Source organism: Lemur catta, chromosome 1 (genome assembly GCF_020740605.2).
Source record: "Lemur catta isolate mLemCat1 chromosome 1, mLemCat1.pri, whole genome shotgun sequence".
NCBI lineage: Eukaryota > Metazoa > Chordata > Mammalia > Primates > Lemuridae > Lemur > Lemur catta.
Genome location: NC_059128.1, coordinates 186,456,771 through 186,476,831, shown reverse-complemented (window position 1 = coordinate 186,476,831; position 20,061 = coordinate 186,456,771). Strand labels below are relative to the sequence as shown.

General features: G+C 38.8%; 2 protein-coding genes across 4 annotated transcripts; both read left to right on the top strand.

Moving 5' to 3' along the window:
- The first annotated feature begins 587 nt into the window (after positions 1-587).
- LOC123641510 (60S ribosomal protein L39) lies at positions 588-981 on the top strand. Its single transcript, XM_045556360.1, has one exon. It carries the CDS (start codon positions 641-643, stop codon positions 794-796), a length of 156 nt encoding a protein of 51 aa, XP_045412316.1. The 5' UTR covers positions 588-640; the 3' UTR covers positions 797-981.
- Positions 982-4,871: 3,890 nt separating this feature from the next.
- CCNL1 (cyclin L1) lies at positions 4,872-17,591 on the top strand. 3 transcript variants are annotated; one of them, XM_045539531.1, is made up of 11 exons: positions 4,878-5,289; positions 5,568-5,642; positions 6,084-6,193; positions 11,886-12,006; positions 12,773-12,837; positions 14,728-14,827; positions 14,943-15,047; positions 15,139-15,280; positions 15,838-15,949; positions 16,044-16,142; positions 16,801-17,591. In XM_045539531.1, exons 1-11 carry the CDS (start codon positions 4,990-4,992, stop codon positions 17,147-17,149), a joined length of 1,578 nt encoding a protein of 525 aa, XP_045395487.1. In that variant the 5' UTR covers positions 4,878-4,989; the 3' UTR covers positions 17,150-17,591. The 3 variants fall into 3 exon arrangements, 2 of the variants coding, with proteins under 2 accessions (XP_045395489.1, XP_045395487.1); XM_045539533.1 differs by lacking the exons at positions 14,943-15,047; positions 15,139-15,280; positions 15,838-15,949; positions 16,044-16,142; positions 16,801-17,591 and adding an exon at positions 13,085-13,098 and having other exon boundaries at positions 4,872-5,289; positions 14,728-14,813; XR_006732617.1 differs by lacking the exons at positions 14,943-15,047; positions 15,139-15,280; positions 15,838-15,949; positions 16,044-16,142; positions 16,801-17,591 and having other exon boundaries at positions 4,873-5,289; positions 12,773-12,892; positions 14,728-14,809.
- Positions 17,592-20,061: the final 2,470 nt, after the last annotated feature.

The window sequence follows — 20,061 nt, the reverse complement described above, 5'->3', positions numbered from 1 at the left end:
GTATGAAATCATTTTTTAAAATCCCTGTCCTTAAATAACCTTGCAGAGTAGAGCCATAAGCCCCACAGACCTCCATCCTCTGAATTAATCATGGATTTTTAAAAAATGAAATTAAAATAAAAAATAACATAAGTTTGACAAGTTGATGCTAAGTAAATACTTATATAAAATGCTGACCTACTCTCTCCACCTTTTTTGAAGCTGGGAGCAGTGAAAACAGTCACGTCTTTTGTAATATAGTGAGGAGTACAGTCAGGAGGGAGTGGGAAATAGGCATAAAATTGTGGAATTGTTCTAGGTAGTTCTGCTCTTCTGGAAATGACTGCCAGGAGGTAGGGAGCAGGGAGGTCCAAAGGGAAAAGACATCAGAGGTAAAGAGGAACACTATGAGATAGCAAGTAATACTCCCTCCTACCCCCCCCCCACTTCTCCCTCCTATGCTGGTGAACCTTTTTTGGATTAATCATGGATCTAGAGGGTAAAATATATATTACAAAATATATCAAGACATTACCATGTCAGCTTATTAGGGAGGCCTGGTGAAGACTCTAAAGAGAAGAGATTTTTTCCGTTAAGAAATAGTCTCTCTTTTCCTCCCTTCCTCTGCCATTGTGCTGCGTCCCCTTGAGTTTCCCTCGCCATGTCTTCTCACAAGACTTTCAGAATCAAGAGGTTTCTGGCCAAGAAGCAGAAACAAAATCGTCCCATTCCCCAATGGATTCGTATGAAGACTGGCAATAAAATCAGGTACAATTCCAAGAGGAGACACTGGAGAAGAACCAAGCTGGGTCTATAAAGATTGCACGTGATATAATGGCACACATATTTATGCTGTATCAAGGTCACTATCATCTTACCATATCAAGTTGGAAATGTCACTAATATCCGGACAGACACATTTCATTGGGAAAAGTGATTTTTCTCTTTGTTTATATGCTCTGTACTAATAAGCTGGTTCAGTAATAAATATGTGAGACCTTTTGTTTTTTAAAAAAAAAAAATAGTCTCATGAATCAGCTAAACTATATTACTGTCAAGTCATTACAAGTATAAGTGGGAATTTCATTGAAGCTCAATGTTTCAATGAAGTATATAATCAAAGTAGGATTTTTGTTTTTTACTTTTTATTTTGAAATAAGACTGGAGAAGTTGCAAAAATAGCAGAGTTCTCCTATACTATTCTTCCAACTTTCTCCAATAATATTATCTTATACAACCATAGAGCAACAAAATCAGAAAACTGGCCAGGCACAGTGGGTACGTACCTGTAGTCCCTACTACTCGGGAGGCAGAGGCAGGAGGATTGCTTGAGCCCAGGAGTTTGAGATCAGCCTAGGCAACACAGTGAGATCCTATCTTTAAAAACGAAACAGGCCAGGCACGGTGGCTCGTGCCTGTAATCCTAGCACTTTGGGAGGCCGAGGCGGGTGGATCGCTCAAGGTCAGGAGTTCGAGACCAACCTGAGCAAGAGCGATACCCGGTCTCTACTGAAAATAGAAAGAAATTATCTGGCCAACTAAAAATATATAGAGAAAAAATTAGCCGGGCATGGTGGCGCATGCCTGTAGTCCCAGCTACTTGGGAGGCTGAGGCAGTAGGATCGCTTAAGCCCAGGAGTTTGAGGTTGCTGTGAGCTAGGCTGATGCCACGGCACTCACTCTAGCCTGGGCAACAAAGCAAGACTCTGTCTCAAAAAAAAAAAAAAAAAAAAAAACAGAAGAAAACCAGAACACTGGCATAGCAATTAACTTTTAAACAAATTGAAGATACTTTATGAATTTGTTATAATACTTTAATTCTCTCCTGAATATTCAGGAGGAAAGGTTCCCTGAAAGCAGACTAGTCAGAAGGGTGAAGGAAGTGAGGTTAAATGCTTTAGCCAGCACCAGACTCAGACTCTCTCGACTGAATATTCAGATCACTGGAGGATGGCCAGAATTGAACCACTGGCTGGCCCCACCCCAAATCAAAGACATCAACCTCTGCAGGTAAGGCTCAGGCATCTGTGTTTTATTTATTTATTTATTTATTTATTTTTTGAGACAGAGTCTCACTCTGTTGCCCGGGCTAGAGTGTTGTGATGTCAGCCTACCTCACAGCAACCTCAAACTCCTGGGCTCAAGGGATCCTTCTGCCTCAGCCTCCCGAGTAGCTGGGACTACAGGCATGTGCCACCATGCCCGACTAATTTTTTCTGTATATATATTTTCAGTTGTCCATATAATTTCTTTCTATTTTTAGTAGAGACGGGGTCTGGCTCTTGCTCAGGCTGGTCTCGAACTCCTGAGCTCAAACAATCCACCCGCCTGGGCCTCCCATAGTGCTAGGATTACAGGTGTGAGCCACCGCGCCCGGCTGCATCTTTATGTTTTAAAGCTGCTTAGGAGATCCTAATGTGCAACCTGGGTTCAGAACCACTGATGCAGAGGCTTTAATAAGGGTAGGAAAGGGTGAGAGAGAAAATATTACCTATGGGGTACAATGTACACTATTCAGGTGATGGGTACAAAAGCTCAGACTTCTCCACTATACAATATACATTACACATGTACCAGAATTCAACTTAAACCCCTAATTCTATTGTAATAACAAAAATTAAGCCTTAAACAAAAAACCCATGCTGTGTAATAGAGAGATAATGAGGTTTCTCATCCGTGGACAAAGTCTCAGAGCTTCAGCATGGGATAAAAAGATGGCTGGAGTTCTAGGGGCCAAGAGAAAACTTTTTCACTCTCTGAAATTTTGCTGAAAAATCAACTGGCAAAAGGCAGATTAATAGAAAAGGCATGCAAGTTTTATTTAAACGTGCATAACACAGGGGAATCACAAAATGATTACCCAATAACCTAATTGGGCACAAAAGCTTTATTTTATTATTTTATTTTATTTTTATTTTTTGAAACAGTTTCACTCTGTTGCCTGGGCTACAGTGCCACAGCGTCAGCCTAGCTCACAGCAACATCAAATTCCTGGCCTCAAGCGATCCTCCTGCCTTAGCCTTCCGAGTAGCTGGGACTACAGGCATGCACCACCATGCCTGGCTAATTTTTCTATTTATTTTCAGTTGTCTAGATAATTTCTTTCTATTTTTAGTAGAGACAGGGTCTCACTCTTGCACAAGCTGGTCTCCAACTCCTGACCTCAAGGGATCCTCCAGCCTCGGCCTCCCAGAGTGCTAGGATTACAGGCGTGACCCACCGCGCCCAGCCTACAAAAGCTTATATATACCTTTTTTTCATAAGGGAGAGTGGAGATGGAGAATGTAGACAGTTCTTTTGAGGGGCAGCAAATGATAATTAGGGATTAGACAGAAATTAACTTGTAAGAGATTCTCTTCCAGGGCGGGCGTGATAGCTCACACCTGTCATCCTAGCACTCTGGGAGGCCCAAGTGGGTGGATCCTTTGAGCTCAGGAGTTCCAGACCCGCCTTAGCAAGAGCCTGACCCCATTTCTACTAAAAATAGAAAGAAATTAGCTGGACAACTAAAAATATACAGAAAAAATTAGCCGGACATGGTGGTGCATGCCTGTAGTCCCAGCTACTCAGGAGGCTGAGGCAGTAGGATTGTTTGAGCCCATGAATTTGAGGTTGCTGTGAGCTAGGCTGACGCCAAGGGCACTCTAGCCAGGGCAACAAAGTGAGACTTTTGTTTCAAAAAAAAAAAAAAAGATATTCTCTTTGCAATTTCAATGAGCCAGAGAGGGAGGCACAAACTTGTGAAAAAGTCCTTCTAGGTGTGGTTTCATTCCTGTCTTTTCTGAGACAATGAGATTTCAGGGAGGAGAGGAAGGCAATTAATGGTGTTACTTTTGGAAACAAGCTTTCTTCGTCAGAGAAAGAGTATCTCCCAGCGCTTGGGGAAGCAGGAGAAACAAAACCCAGAAGCAGCTTCTAAGGCCTCTCTGAATGTGAAAGCTCCAGTTTTTAGGGTATCATTTTCTGAGCCACAAGAGTAAACCGCGACGTATTCCTTTCCTTCCAACTCTAGATTCTAGTAATTTAGATCAGTATCAGTATTTTTCACTTCAAATTTTAGGAAGTTTTGGGAATTGCTAGTTAATATCACCGAGAAAAAAACATGAGATTGGTTTCTTCCATTGTGCCTACTTTCAATAACCATGTATGAATATATGAGACTCCCGGGCATAAACAAATTACCTTTGTAAGGTCCTCGCCCTAAAACTATTTTTGGAAAGTAGGGAATTTCCAGATTACTGAAAGCTGTGACAGTATCGCTGACTGGTGGCGCAGGAGTTTCACAAGCCGCGCTGCAAAAGCAGTCCCCTCCCAGTCATTACTACGCCTCAGCCCTACTTCCACACTTCTGGGCGCCACACACTCCTCGGAGAGCTTTTTGGGGGAACCGATACCATTCAGAGACATGTTTTCTATTAATAAAAATACTGTAGAGTAGCCCTCTACAGATTCCTTGGGGGTCACGTCACTTTAAGTTACAAGCTCGTCCGTGCACATCAGTTACCATTCTCAGCCGCTAAAGCGGGTTCCTCTTGGTACACCCTGCACACGCGCCGCGCAAATGCGAAAAGTTAGGAGAGGACGAGCGATGGAGCGCAAATGCCTAAAATCGGGCCACAATGACTGTGAAGTTGCCAACTCTATTTTAGGAATAACATATCTTGTAAGCTCCCTCATTATTTTTGTGGCTCAATATATAACAAACGAGGCGATTCGGACCTGCTTTAGCTAGACATAGTCTCCAGGACCACTCGGGGCCCTACGCGGACAGATGGCGCGAGTCCCTGGCAGCACCGGACCCCTCGGTACGTACGGAGACGCCGAGGGGGAGGCGCGGCCCGAAGGGACTAGTTAGCGCGCCGGCCGGACGTGGTGACGTCAGGGCGGAAGCGCACGCTGCGTGAAGCGGCCCAACCCGGCGGTCAAGGGAATATCCGTCGCGCCGAGAACGCCGGTTAGTCTCGCTTCGGGTTCCGGCTGCGTTGGGCTTGCGTGCAGCTCGCAGAGAGTATGGCGTCCGGGCCTCACCCGACGGCGACAGCCGCCGCCGCCTCGTCGGCCGCCCCAAGCGCGGGCGGCTCCAGCTCCGGGACGACGACCACGACGACGACCACGACGGGAGGGATCTTGATCGGTGACCGCCTGTACTCGGAAGTTTCGCTCACCATCGACCACTCGCTGATTCCGGAGGAGAGACTGTCGCCCACCCCGTCCATGCAGGACGGGCTCGACCTGCCGAGCGAGACAGACTTGCGCATCCTGGGCTGCGAGCTCATTCAGGCCGCCGGCATCCTCCTCCGGCTGCCGCAGGTCAGTGCTCCGGCCCCAGGCCGGCCAGGCGCGACTCGCCTCCCCGCCGCCCACCACGCTGCGTGCCAGGGCCGCCGTGTCCCAGAAGGGCGGGGATGGCTCGCTCGGGGCCTGCAACTCCGGCCGTGGCGGGGCGCGGGCGCGGGGGCGGGACCCGGCTGCGGGCTGTTCGCGGCGGCGGGAGGGGGAGGGGAAGTGAGCGGCGGCACAAAATGGCGGCGGCGCCTGGTGCGGGCCCGCCTGACCCCGGCGCTTCCGTTCTCCTCTCTTGTCTGCAGGTGGCGATGGCAACCGGGCAGGTGTTGTTTCATCGTTTTTTCTATTCCAAATCTTTCGTCAAGCACAGTTTCGAGGTAAGCACTGCGGAGGCGTATGAAAGGAGTTTTTTTCATCCGGAAATGGGAAGGAGTAGGGGTAGTGTCCGCAGCCAGCCTTTCCAGAAAGGGAGTGGTTAGTTTAGGCCTTTGTACCTAGTTATCGCCCGCCAGGAAGTGGAAACCTTTTAGAGTGTGTTTCAGAAACTAAAAAATGGATCCTGAGCCAAAGTGCCCTGTTATAAAGGGTTACAATTTTCAACTAAATGCAAAACTTCTCTGAGATTTGAGTTTGCCTCTGGATCCGAAACTAAGAGTTGAGCAACGAACATAGTCCTAGCATAGTTGGTCAGCCTGTGGCCTGAAAATGTCAATTGTAATTTTATTTGGCCAAAGGTTCTCATAGTTAAGTTCTAAAATTTATTCGTCAAAATAAGTTTAATCTTACAATAGTTTTTGTTACTTCATGGGTTCTTTCAGATTGTTGCCATGGCTTGTATTAATCTTGCGTCAAAAATTGAAGAAGCACCTAGAAGAATAAGAGATGTGATTAACGTATTCCACCACCTGCGCCAGTTAAGAGGAAAAAGGTAAGATTGGCAATATCAAACATTTGCTGCTGCCGTACTGTGCATCAATCATTAATTCAGAACATCTTTCCTCTCAAGTCAATATAGATGAAAAGAAAACCGACTTTAGGTGTTAAAATTCACATAGGAACACATACCTAAAGTAATTTGAAAAAAACCCATAATTAACCAGTTATCTAAAGTTTGTAGAGGCAGTTGCATTTATGGACAATCCTAACAGACCAATCCTGTGGCTTAAGATTAAACAAGAAAGGGAATACGTTTGGCTCAAGTGTGAGTGTATTCTGTAAGTTTTTTTTTCTCTCCCCTCTTTGGAAGACTGAAGGTTGGAAGTCTAAATGCTGTAGTTCAAGTTATTGTGGCAAAATTCTGTGTAGCTTGTTTTTCTACTCCATAGTCCCAGTTAATTCTTTATCAATTGAGGTTGGCTTTTGTTAGAGTACTTCTCAACATTGAACTACGTATATCTCATAATACCGGATCTGAAAGGACTGCAGGATGATAAAGTTTGAAGTCAAAGGGATTAAACAGGTATTTTGTTTTGGTCAGATACAGTCTCAGTGAGTGGGTTAGAAAGGTAACTCTCAAGGTTGATTGTGTTACATTTAGATAAGGCCCATTTATTTGATCTTGTGAGAAAAAAAGTGACCAAAATAATATCTCTTAGATGTTGTGGTAATGTGATTTTGTGTGGACCTTTGTGTTCATATGAGGAGTACCAAAAAGTTTGTTGCAGGGCTTCTTGCATCTACATAAAGGTGACTTCTGGTACATGATGCAGACGGTTATATACTTGGTGTAGATTAGTTTTTGTGTTCCCTTTTTAAGGACTTGTGGTGAGGTTAGACAAACTTGTACTGAGTTTGAAAGGAAGTTGTAAAAGGATTATTGTAAGTTGTTTTGGGGGTTGGGTGTGTTGGTTAGTGCCAAATCGATATCCTATATAAGTTAGTCCTTATTGGCTGAATCTGTAGGTTGGCAGTAATGGAACTATTCAGACACGCAAATATTAAAGTAACTTTAAAATGATTAGCCTATTTTGTAAGTCCACAGGCAGTATTAAAAAACCTTGTCAAAAAGTCTGAAACTTTTCTATCCAGATAACTTTTCGCAGCATTTTTTCAGTTTTCTTACATACCTTTTCTCCCCCAATCTGTGCTCATTCATCTTCACTGTGGCCAGGAATAGGGTGATTTTTTTTTGTTTGTTTCATTATAAAATAACTTTTAGTTTCTTGGTGAGGAATCCCTGGGAATTGGGAAGATTTCAAATTGGTGTTTAATATGGTCTGAGCTTAAATTTTTATTTAGGTACCTCACTGATTCTTCAGGATGCTTAAAACTGACACTAATACAAGGCTCTATCTTTAGTCAAAGGATTCTGTTTGCTTAAGGGAAATAATTTTCTGGTAGTATTCTTTGAATCATTGAGCCAACTTTTATGGAATCACGTGGCTTATCTTTTTTGAAATTTTTCTGTGAGACTGAGTTTTCTTAATGTCAGAATAGGTCTTAACTGTAAGACCTAGTGGAACCTAGGAATTTTAAATAATCCCACCTGACTGACTTGTGTCTGATCTAACTGCGGTTCTTGGTCATTATTCACAGAGAAATTGATTTTGTTTCAATCTTAGTCTGATAATAGCATGAAATTTAAAAGGAGTTGTTAATTGCATGGAAGCCTTTTTTTTAAAGCAGGATGTAAAAGTGTTTCTATGCATATTACAAGTTTACTCAGATACATAACTTGTATATGTTATTAACTTCAACTCTTTTTTCCCTTGCAACCGACTATACAGCGACCAGCTACATTTACCAAAGCCTGGGTGATGTGGAGTGGTACATAGAGATGAAGCTGTCGTCATGGCAACAGTGAGTGAAGTATCGAAAATCCCCAAGGAGAAGCCAGTGCTCTGAGAATAGGTCACTGGAATCGGGGACTAACAGGTTGGCCACTGGTGAACCATTTAGAACAACTCCTGTTTCTTGTTATAAGCTTTTGTCTTTGCTGTCCAAGTTATTAGAACTATAGCTTAGTACTTTTTTGTGTAGGTTATTGTTATTAGAAAGTACTATCAATGTAATACGTTAATTAGGTAAAGTATATCAGTTGTCTTAATGATACTACTAGTTTTAATCTAGTTTATACATACTTTTAAGTTGTTAGTGTGACCTCTGATAATTACAGAGGAGACATCCTTCATGTAGCTGTTAGGTCATTGTCTTTCAGTCCTGGGTACATAGTGGAATCACCGGAGGAGCTTTTTATAAAGTATCAGTGCTTAGTCCTCAACCTAGATTATTTGGCCTATTATTCAGTATTTTGTAGTTTGATCATTTTGTTTAAAGTTCAGAATAAATGGCTGAATTTAGAGGGAAGAGTGCTTTCGTTTTCATAGTTTCCAAATACTTACTTTTGAGATGTAGCATATTCCCACTATATCAGGTGGGATTTTTCATAATTTAAGGGGCTCGTGTTCATACTTTTAAGACTTGTGTAAAAGAAGACAGATTTTCAAAGACTGGTTTAACCACTCATTGGTGAACAGTGGTGTGGCATTTTCAATGTATATAGAGTTGGAAGGATGCTAAGTAATGTCATTGAGTCCAAGAACCTCTGCTGTTTATTTCTGTGGCTCTACAAGCTACTTTCAGTTTGTTTAAACACCTAAAGAATGTTCCTATTTTTGTGAAGTAGGCTTTATAAATTTTTGCATGTTGAGTTAGCAGTCTGCTTACTTCTAAACTACTTACCTGGTGTTAATAGAGTCTCTTGAAGAACTAGTTGCAAAATTTCTCCATCCTTGAGAGAGTCCCTGAGTGAGACTGTGTTTGGATCTCCTAATTCTAATTGTTGTTGTATTTCAATTATGTTAATCATGCTAAAAAGGAAAATAGCTTCTCTAGGAGACCAAATAAGAAGCTTCCAATGACAGTGGAAACTTAAAGCAGAGGAAGTGGAGTTAGGTAGTTTGTGTGCTGATTACAAATTGTTTGTGTTTTCTATGAATAGATAGATTCAGCTTTTTTTCAAGACTTTAAAATGCTGCCTCTTCTAAGTTTTTAATTGGCAACAAAAGTTTGCCTGATTGAGGAGGAACAAATTCTAGCAAGCCTTAATTTAATTTACTGTGCTTGTTGCCACAAAAGGTACTAATTGATAATGAGTAAAGAAAGCCATTGCTTAAGTCCTTTTCTGGAGCTTTGCTTACTGACTTAGGGAGACACTTGTTTCTATTTCTGATACAAAGTAATCTCTCTAAGGTAGTTGTAAATTACATGTTCTTCCAGCCTTGATTTGTGAGGTGAAACCAATTCTGAACAAAACAAAGGTATGGGATTACACACCCACAAAGTTAGTTTTGAAAAGTGCTGGTTATAGCAGGAGTAAGCAAGAAGTTGAGTTACTTAGTTGAATTATAATAAATATTGGGTTTGGTTTTCTTAATCTATTTTGATATCATTGGGATTTTGACACCAAAAGGGAAGTAAAGATTATGGCAGAGTAAATGGAAAATTAGGCAGAATTACTTAGTGATTAAACTTGATTAAGGATTAGGTAGTAGCCCTAGTTCAAACAAGTGTTTAGCTTGTTTAGTGTAATTGCAAAAACAAATGAATTTTGTCACAATTTGAAGGCAACTCAGAGCAGGTTATTTTAGTAAGAGGTGTTGATGATAATTTTGATCAATGTAAATGGAGAAAAATGAAACAGAACTGTGCTGTCATAAAATTAGATTTTTATAGGGATTCTGATGGCACAGTCTTCTGTCTGGATTGCAAGGGGTTACGAGTTAAAGTGGTGTGCAGCTTTAGTACTGGAGCTGTGTTTACCTCCTAATGCCAGTTGAAGGAGAGCCATCAGATAACCAACCAGTCAGCCTGAAGTGGATTTGACTTTTCCAAATTTCCTGTAATGATAAAACCTGAACAATCATAAACCTTAAGATATTTGGAATATGTTTTCTCATATATAGAGATATAATGAGAATATATATATATATCTCATTTGATTTAAGTTTGAATTATTTTTCAAAGAGCCGTTCATAGTGTACTGTCCTGATAAAATGGATTCATCATTATATTTTAATGTTAGAAAGCAGCTCAATGAGGCCAATTGGTGGCCTCACACCTTTTACAGGTGTGAGGGATTGAACTGAGTGAAGGCCAATTTAAGTAACAGCTATTCTCTTGTCAGCTCTGCCAACTTCTGTTTAATTTGATAAAATCATACAGATTAATTAGAAATAGTCTAGTAAGTATTCTGGGTTTTGTTGTAATTTTAAGTGGGGGAAAGTAAGGAAAATATGATAGCTGACTTTTTATTCTGATAACATGTTACCATAGGGATAATTAATGTAGGTTACTTAAGATTGTTTCTAACCTTCAGGTGGATATATTGAAATACAGTATTTTTAAAATATGAGATTACATTTTTTATGATCTAATGTACTTTAGGTAAACATAGAGAATGTTCTGCACAGAGCAAAGACTCTTGAATCTTTTGGCTGAAAATTAATTAAGTATGGGTGAAAATATTAAATATGTTCTACCCATATGCTTACCATACAATCAGTGTGTTAATAAAAATGTACTTCCTCTTGGTAGGATCTAAGCATGTATCTAAAGACATGGGTAAATTTCATTGACTTTTCAAAAATCAAAGTCTAATTCTTTATCAGTGCATAATTTAAAATTTTTCAGGAAACCAGTTTTGAATTGTAAGACTTAAGTAAGATAGTCTTTTACTGTAAATAGTTTGGTTTTTTTGCTTTTTTTTTTTTTGTTTTTTCCATATAGAAAACAAAACACTTGGGGATAGCATCACTTAATGTGCTATTTTGAAAAAGCTGAACCACTGACGTACCCATTTGTATCATAGAAATTTCTAAAGCTAGCAAAATTTAGTCTGGCACGGAGCCCTTGAATTTGTTCTTCTAGTTCCTCAGCATGGTCTTCCATTCTCTTGTGTATTACATACTAAAGCATTTAGACTAATGACTACAACTCTGACAGAATTTTGGCTTGTATCATAGGTAACTTTGAGTTTTGAACATGATTTTTAAATTTTATTTATTTATTTATTGGTAATTGAGATGAATCTTTAGTTTTCAGAGGTTTTGTTTTGTTTTGTTTTTTAAATAGAGGTAGGTTCTTAGAACAATTAGTTAAAACATACTGCCGCCTTAGGGAATCTGGATTAACTACCTACTATTTTTTTCCCCTAGTTTTTATTTTGGCCCTAAACCAACCAAGAGTAGATAATTTAGAAAATGAATGAAAAACCATTGCAGTCTTCACAGTACTATAAATCTTTTCAGGAGCATGTTAGTTTTGTCAGTGTAAAGTCTCTGTAGACTAATGAGGTTTGTGATAATAAATCATGCTATTGCTAAAGTTAGTATATATACCCAAAATATAATTAGAAAAAGTCAACAAGGATAAATCGAAGAGCATTACAGAAATTTTTTCAGTACAGAGTTGAGTTAGTTCTTTTAGGAACTTAGTGTAGCTGTATATATTTAATTAGCATAACTTGGACAGCACAAGATTAATGCTTTAACTTGTTTGCAGGAGTTTGAAAAAGCTGGTTTCTGTTGCCAATAGTTGGTTGGAAGGGAAAATGGAGATGCCACAAATAAAATTTTTTGGATGTGCAAAACAGTTTTGATTTTATTTCTTACAAACTATAGGACTCCGAGCCCCCTGATCCTTGATCAGAACTACATTAACACCAAAAATCAAGTTATCAAAGCAGAAAGGAGGGTGCTAAAGGAGTTGGGATTTTGTGTTCATGTCAAGCATCCACATAAGGTGAGTTGTAGAGTACAGAAAGTATATTCGTAAGTATTAGGGCATTTTAAAATTTTATACAAATTCATGTTGTTTATATATAAAGAATTAACCTTGGTTTTAAAAAGCACTCTTGGATGTTATCAGTAAAGTGGAACTCAAAAAAAGACACAGGTTCATAGCTTCGCTCTTAATTGCATGCTCATAAAATTTCGTAGAGAAGTTCTTTTTGCTTGTGTGGGTAAGTGCAGTTTTCCCACCTAGATGGAGATTGCGGACTATCTCATTCCAAGGAATAAATACTATGTAGCTGCAGAAGTACCTGGCATACTTCCTTTCACATAGTAAAATGTTCTTACCATTATTGGAAATCCATAGGTTTCTCCCAGCATCTCTTGGCTTTCATATTGATATTAATAAGTGGCTGTGAAAGTAGATGCTTAGGTCAGGACTAACTGGTATAGAAATGTACCTTGGGAAATTAGATGAAATAATCTCTTAGCACAGTGCCCATCATGTAGTAAAGTATTTGTGGAAAATACTCTTTTTAATTGAATTAACTACCATTTTTTTTTCCTGTATAATTTTGGAATATACTTCAAAACATGGTTTTTATAAAATCTATTAAAATTATAATTCATATTGAATCTCAGCTCCATTTTAGGTTGGTCTGTGTTATCTATGCAGAATTAGAACTTTAATCTACCATTTTCAGCTTTTTCGTTGAATTCTGTACCCTGAAAGAACCGACAGTATGCTAAATTGAGTTTTTTTCCTTGTCCTTTAGATCATTGTTATGTATTTACAAGTCTTAGAATGTGAACGTAACCAAACCCTGGTTCAAACTGCCTGGTAAGTTGCTCTTTTACATTTCTTTCTTAGCCAGGAAAACAGAAGCAGAAATAAAGTAAGTTTCGTTTTCCCTTTCCAAAATGATGACATAAGTTTGTTTTGGGGCTTTTTGTTTTGTTTTTTTGTTTGTTTTTTAATCAAAAGGTAAATAATGCTTATTTCTGCTTCCTGTTTTCTTGGCTTGACTAATTACTTTTAATGGAGAACTCAATTTAACTTTGTTCTTTTTTCTACTCTTTGATTAAAGGGTAGTCCATGATGGTAAGTCATAGAACTCTGCCCTCTGCACTTCAGCCCATGACCTCAGGATGGCCTGATTGGCTGCCCTGCTCTCCAGCCAATCCAGTGCAAGCTCTCATCCGAGATTCACTGAAGTGGTCCATATCCATCTGGCAGCATCTTCTAGTTCTGTCGGGGTGTCAAAAGGATTTGTATATTTGCTTCTAGAAGTAACTATTTGACATGCCTATGTATTTAATGTATACCTGTAACTATCAAAATGAATAGTTCATTTTTGATAGATTTGTTGTCCAGCCATTATGAATTATAAATGGTTTTTATTAGGAGTTTGACTAAATTCCTATTTTTAGTGTGTATAGCATGAATTCTATCAAAGGAACTGCAACTTGCAGCTTAAAGTGGGCACCAGTTTCCATACTGGGTTAATTTATAGCTGCTGGGCTATATTGCAGGCAGTAATATTAGAAATAAGAAGTGATTCATTTTTAAGAGATGTTACTGTTACTTAAACACTTCAGAACATGGACTTTTGATTTGCAGATGTGTCATTTGGAGTGCTGGCTTATTTAAAGGTCAAGCAAGTTTTTTCAGTCACAACTACTGTTTCATAAGACTATTGTTGTGAAGGACTTAAGTAATTTTTATGTTCTGGACTTCCCAGCAATATGTCCTTTTTTATAATTGCCATGCTTCTTTTGGACTCAGTAAATACTAGTAATATTAAAAAAGTCTCAATGCTTTTATAAAATGCATGACGTTTTTAATATGTGTTCTATAAAATGGATTTTAGCAGTTTTCATGGGTAAGGATTTTAAACAACTTGTAAAATTTCTTTATTAGCTTAGGAATGTTGTGGGGAGGGTTCATTAATAATTAAAATCTAGCAATTTATTAACTGAAATAGTTTATTGCTTTTATTTATACGTAGTACCAAAAAAGGTATGTAAACAAGGCCATTATGTATGTTTATTGCTCTTCACTTCCTTACCTAGATTGTCTGAAGTACCTTAGTTTTCTTTTCTATCTATCTATCTATTTCTTTCTTTCTTTCTTTCTTTTTTTTTTTTTTGAGGTGGGGTCTCACTGTGTTGTCCAGGCTGGTCTTGAACTCCTGTCTCAAGCCATCATCATCCTACTTAAGCCTTCTGAATAGCTGGGATTACAGGCCCAAGCCACTCTGCCTGGCTAGTTTTCTTTATATAAATGTAACTTGGTGGGTGCTTACAGAAAATACCTTTTCACCACTAGTTGACACTGCTTTTTGTTGTGGATAAAGGAGAGAGATGGTCAGTAATTAATGATTTGAAGTATTGTTGGAGTCTTTTATCCTTTCTCAAACCAGTCATATCAGAATTTGATTTTCAAAGCATTGCTTTTTATAGAGAACTTTAGGAGTAATTTCTGTTTGGATAACTATATGGAATAATTTTAAAGGGCTTTGGTCATTAGAAAAACTGAAGAATGGTCCTTGTTAAATTCTTTTATTGATTTTTTTTTTTTTTTTAGTTAATTGTTACATGCTAGAATATGAGGATGTGAATATAAATAAGAGAAGAAAAAAGAATAAAGTAGATTGAGTCTCCAATTTTATGTAAGCTTCAAAAGAAGTGGTTTGTTTATATACAAGCTTATAGTTGAAATATTTTTCAGGAATTACATGAATGACAGTCTTCGAACCAATGTTTTTGTTCGATTTCAACCAGAGACTATAGCGTGTGCTTGCATCTACCTTGCAGCTAGAGCACTTCAGGTAGGTGTATATATAGCCTATTTGTCTTGTAGGTTCAATCACAAGGATTTCTGGTGGTTCCCCTAAATTTTTGCTGCAAAAATTTAATCCAAACCATTTTGTTCTTATGGTTTAGATTCCATTGCCAACTCGTCCCCACTGGTTTCTTCTTTTTGGTACTACGGAAGAGGAGATCCAAGAAATATGCATAGAAACACTTAGGCTTTATACTAGAAAAAAGGTAATTTCTGTTCACCCAAGTTTGTGCTAATATTCTCAGTGCTAAGAATCTACTATAAGGGAGAAATACTAACTTTATTTTTCCCCAACAGCCAAACTATGAATTGCTGGAAAAAGAAGTAGAAAAAAGAAAAGTAGCCTTACAGGAAGCTAAATTAAAAGCAAAGGGATTGAATCCTGATGGAACTCCAGCCCTTTCAACCCTTGGTGGATTTTCTCCAGCTTCCAAGCCATGTAAGATATGCTTAGAAATTAAAGTGACTTGAGGGGTACTGGAAGTGTGTCATTAGAAATTGCTAGCATTTAACAGTTGCATAGACACAATGATTTTATCAAGCTGTTACTGTTTTCTCTCCTGACAGTCAACTAAAGACTGATACTTGGCCAGGCGCAGTGGCTCGTGCCTATAATCCTAGCACTCTGGGAGGCCGAGGCGGGAGGATAGCTCGAGGTCAGGAGTTCGAGACTAGCCTGAGCAAGAGCGAGACCCCATCTCTACTAAAAATAGAAAGAAATTAGCTGGACAACTAAAAATATATAGAAAAAATTAGCTGGGCATGGTGGCGCATGCCTGTAGTCCCAGCTACTTGGGAGGCTGAGGCAGTAGGATTGCTTGAGCCCAGGAGTTTGAGGTTGCTGTGAGCTAGGCTGACACCACGGCACTCTTTCCTGGGCAACAGAGCGAGACACTGTCTCCAGAAAAAAAAAAAAAAGACTGGGAAGCATGGTACTTTGTTTTGGCCCTCTTTTAAGTCCAGTGGTTAACGTGGTGTTGTTACATCTTTTAAAAGCATCCCCAAGAGAAGTAAAAGCTGAAGAGAAGTCACCAATCTCCATTAATGTGAAGACAGTCAAGAAAGAACCTGAGGATAGACAACAGGCATCCAAAAGCCCTTACAATGGGTGAGTATACTGGAGTTAGAAACTGGCCTTAGGAATTATTTATTTGTTTCTAACACACTAAGTTTGTAACTAAAATGTTACGGTTCTTTTGAAGTGTAAGAAAAGACAGCAAGAGAAGTAGGAATAGCAGAAGTGCAAGTCGATCAAGGTCAAGAACACGATCACGTTCTAGATCACATACTCCAAGAAGACAGTAAGTAAATGGGAAAGTACTCTGATTTGAAGTCTTCAAAGTTTATTGCTTTTTCTAAAATAATTATTGAACAGAGACTGTTTTCAAAGTTTATCGGGATAGAATTAGGCTTTTATCATGAGGGGTAGAATCAGGAGAAAGGAGTTTGGAGACATGTTCTGGATATGCGGTGTCTTAATGGCATTCTATTTTCTCCCATGTGTTTTTGAGATGTACAGAGGTATACAATACCCTGTTTATAATGCAAAAACATGGTCTTTTCATTTAACTTCCATTAACCTGTTATTAATTATCAATAATCAAATTAACCACAGCCAAAGGATCTTCCCTAGTTAGCTTTGTAATTAGATTGCTAGCTCATGTCTCTTGAGCATGTGTGAGCTATTTAATAAAAAGCATAGCTCCAGGACACTGTTAGGCTAATTACTCTTCTCCTTGGAATATAGCTATAAGTTTGTTGAAACATTTGTTTAAAATTTGTCTAATACATTATACGTTGGATGGGGAGAAGTTAGGGGTGTGGAGATTTAGAAAAAGTCCTCAGTTCTGTTTGTCATTGATATAGCTGATAAGTTTTGTTTTGAACCTTTTTATGAGTAAACACCAAATCTGTTCCCCATAGAAACCGAATCTAAACCTCAAATTTTTATTGTCTAAGTTATAATAATAGGCGGAGTCGATCTGGAACATACAGCTCAAGATCAAGAAGCAGGTCTCGCAGTCACAGTGAAAGCCCTCGAAGACATCATAATCATGGTTCTCCTCACCTTAAGGTCAAACATACCAGAGATGATTTAAAGAGCTCAAATAGACATGGTCATAAAAGGAAAAAATCTCGTTCTAGATCTCAGAGCAAGTCTCGGGATCACTCAGATGCTGCCAAGAAACACAGGCATGAAAGAGGACATCATAGGGACAGGCGAGAAAGATCTCGATCTTTTGAGAGGTCCCATAAAGGCAAGCACCATGGTAGCAGTCGCTCAGGACATGGCAGGCACAGGCGCTGACTGTCTCTTCCTTTGAGTCTGTATCAGTTCCTGGTTTTGCCTATCTGCAGTGTGATGTATGGACTCAAAATCAAAACATTAAAGGCAAATGGATTAGGATTTGATTTCTTAAAACCCTCTAGGTCTCTAGAAACACTGAGGACATTTCTTTTGAAAAGAACTATGTTAAATTTTTTTGCACATTAAAATTACCTAGCAGTATCTAATTGAAAACCATGGTCAGGTTCAATTGTACTTTATTATAGTTGTGTATTGTTTATTGCTTTAAGAACTGGAGCGTGAATTCTGTAAAAAATGTATCTTATTTTTATACAGATAAAATTGCAGACACTGTTCTATTTAAGTGGTTATTTGTTTAAATGATGGTGAATACTTTCTTAACACTGGTTTGTCTGCATGTGTAAAGATTTTTACAAGGAAATAAAATATAAATCTTGTTTTTCTAAACTGCTTCTTCAAATATCTTATTTAAATAAATTATTAAAAAGCAAAAATTGTAATAGCAAAATGGCTGTACTGGTTTTCTGACAAACTTCACTGTTCTTTCCTCCATTAGATAGAGTTTGAGATTAAAATGCAATTCTTATCTACATTGTGAGCTATTATAACAGTCTCCACTATATATGTAGCAAACGTAAATGGGAGTAGCCCAACAATGTAACATTGTTACATTGTAGCACTAAACTCAAAAGCTGATTTTCATTTGAATGGTACCATGAAGTAATTTTAAGTCAGTTTTAAGTATTCTAAATTCAGCTGGCCTTTTGAACAAACCTAAAATTTCTAAGATGACTTTAAGACCCAGCTATTGAGTCTTAATAGTTCTGTATAACTTAGGTATTTGTTAACTTAGGCTAGGAGAATTCAGTGTAATAAAATGAGGCCCCCGGGCCTGGCTAGGTAGTACAGTACAATTTGACCACAAAGACTTCTCTCTCTCTTTTTTTATTTTTTTTTTATTTTTATTTTTTTTTTTGAGACAGTCTCACTTTTGCCTGGGCGAGTGCCGTGGTATCGCAACCTCAAACTCCTGGGCTCAAGTGAACCCTCCTGCCTCAACCTCCCAAGTAGTTGGGACTACAGGCATTTGCCACTACCCCTAGGTAATTTTTTTCTAATTTAGTAGAGAAGGTATTGCTCTCGCTGGTTTCAAACTCCTGAGCTCAAGCTATCTTGCCTTGGTCTCCCAGAGTGTTAGGATTACAGGCGTGAGCCACCGCGCCCGGCCTAAATGGACTTTTTTTTTAATTTTATTTTTGTGAGACAGAGTCTTGCTCTGTTGCCCTGGCTAGAGTGCCATGGCGTCAGCCTACCTCACGGCAACCTCAAACTCTTGGGCTCAAGCAATCCTCCTGCCTCAGCCTCCTGAGTAGCTGGGACTACAGGCATGCACCACTATGCCCAGCTAATTTTTTCTGTATATATAGTTGTGTGGTTAATTTCTTTCTATATTTTTAGTAGAGACGGGGTCTTGCTCTTGCTCAGGCTGGTCTCGAACTCCTGACCTTGAGCTATCCTCCTGCCTCGGCCTCCCAGAGTGCTAGGATTACAGGCGTGAGCCACCACGCCCAGCCTAAATGGATATTTTTTAAGTTAGATTGAAATATTTTTTCCTAAACATTTTGGAAATTGGTGATCTTAAGTCAAAAAATGTTTTCATTACTTTAAAATTTCCATTAAGTTTTTTTACGTACTTTGATTACTTGTCCACTAGGCTCCAAATGATTTGTTCCTGTTAAAAAATACCCAATATACCTACCCACAAAGAAAGATGTACTGCCACTAAGATGTTTTTAAAGTTACAGCTTCTGAAGAGGATTACAGTGGTGAGCAGTGGGGCTGGAGAAGGTAGATAGCTTTTTCACAAGGCAACTACTTTGAAGGAAACAAGATTCATTTGGATATAAAAGTGTTGGGTATGGTACTTAAAGCAGTTCTAACTATAAAAACAAAACATGACCTAGCAACTTCATGCTAACTTGAAAGAGGGTAGACAGTTTATTGTTCTTTCTACATGATATGCATATTGCTGAGCTATAAATTGAATTTCAGAGGAACTGCCTCTAAATGTTAAACAGTTTTCCTTTAAAAGGCATAGAAGAAAGGTAAAAGCAAATGTTAACAAAGGCCCCATTAACAAATTAATCTTTAATTCTTAATAGAATCTAAATTATTTACATGCTTTGTCCTTGCTTGGAAATAGGAGTGCTGTGGGTGAGGGTTGTTTGTGAAGAATGGGAGTTGTGGAGCATTCACTTGTGTGGGATTGTATGTTAAAGGTGGTCTTAGAGGTGGCTTTGCAGGCTAGGAAAGGATGTCGTTTTCAGTGTCCTAATAATTCTTGTGCTGTTACTGAATCAATTTTCTAGTTTCTTATTAAAAGAGGTTAACCATGTGCTGCTCTACCACTATTTAAAAACTTTTTTAAAATAATACCTATTTTCAAACTTACGGGAAATTTCAAAGAAGTAGAATACGTATCTTTCAGCTCCAAAAATAATGATGAAGTTGTGGTTAGCAAACCTTTTTAAATCTATAATCCACCAATTCACCTCCCACCATTATTTGGAAGAAAATCCCACACAAATGATTCATTTCCAAATGTTTCAGTCCAAAAGAGTAAGGAGTTTAAACCAACCACAATGCCTTTTTACTATAAAAGTTAACAGTAATGCCATACTATCCCTGTCAGGATCTAGATTTCCTTATTATCTCTAATCATTCGTTTTATTTTTTTGAGACATAGTCTCTATCATCCTGGGTAGAGTGCAGTGGTGTCATCATAGCTCATTGCAGCCTTAAACTCCTGGGCTTGAGCGATCCTCCCACTTTGGCCTCCCTGAGTGCTAGGACTACAGGCTTGAGCCACTACACCTGGCCATCATTTATTTTTATAATTGGTTTGTTCAAAG

Bases quoted from the DNA above. Each gene is read 5' to 3' on its own strand.
- CCNL1 (XM_045539531.1), top strand. From the start codon at position 4,990: ATGGCGTCCGGGCCTCACCCGACGGCGACAGCCGCCGCCGCCTCGTCG. The intron at 5,290-5,567 runs GTCAGTGCTCCG...TCTTGTCTGCAG, and splicing joins TCCTCCTCCGGCTGCCGCAG to GTGGCGATGGCAACCGGGCA. The intron at 5,643-6,083 runs GTAAGCACTGCG...GGGTTCTTTCAG, and splicing joins TCGTCAAGCACAGTTTCGAG to ATTGTTGCCATGGCTTGTAT.
- LOC123641510 (XM_045556360.1), top strand. From the start codon at position 641: ATGTCTTCTCACAAGACTTTCAGAATCAAGAGGTTTCTGGCCAAGAAG.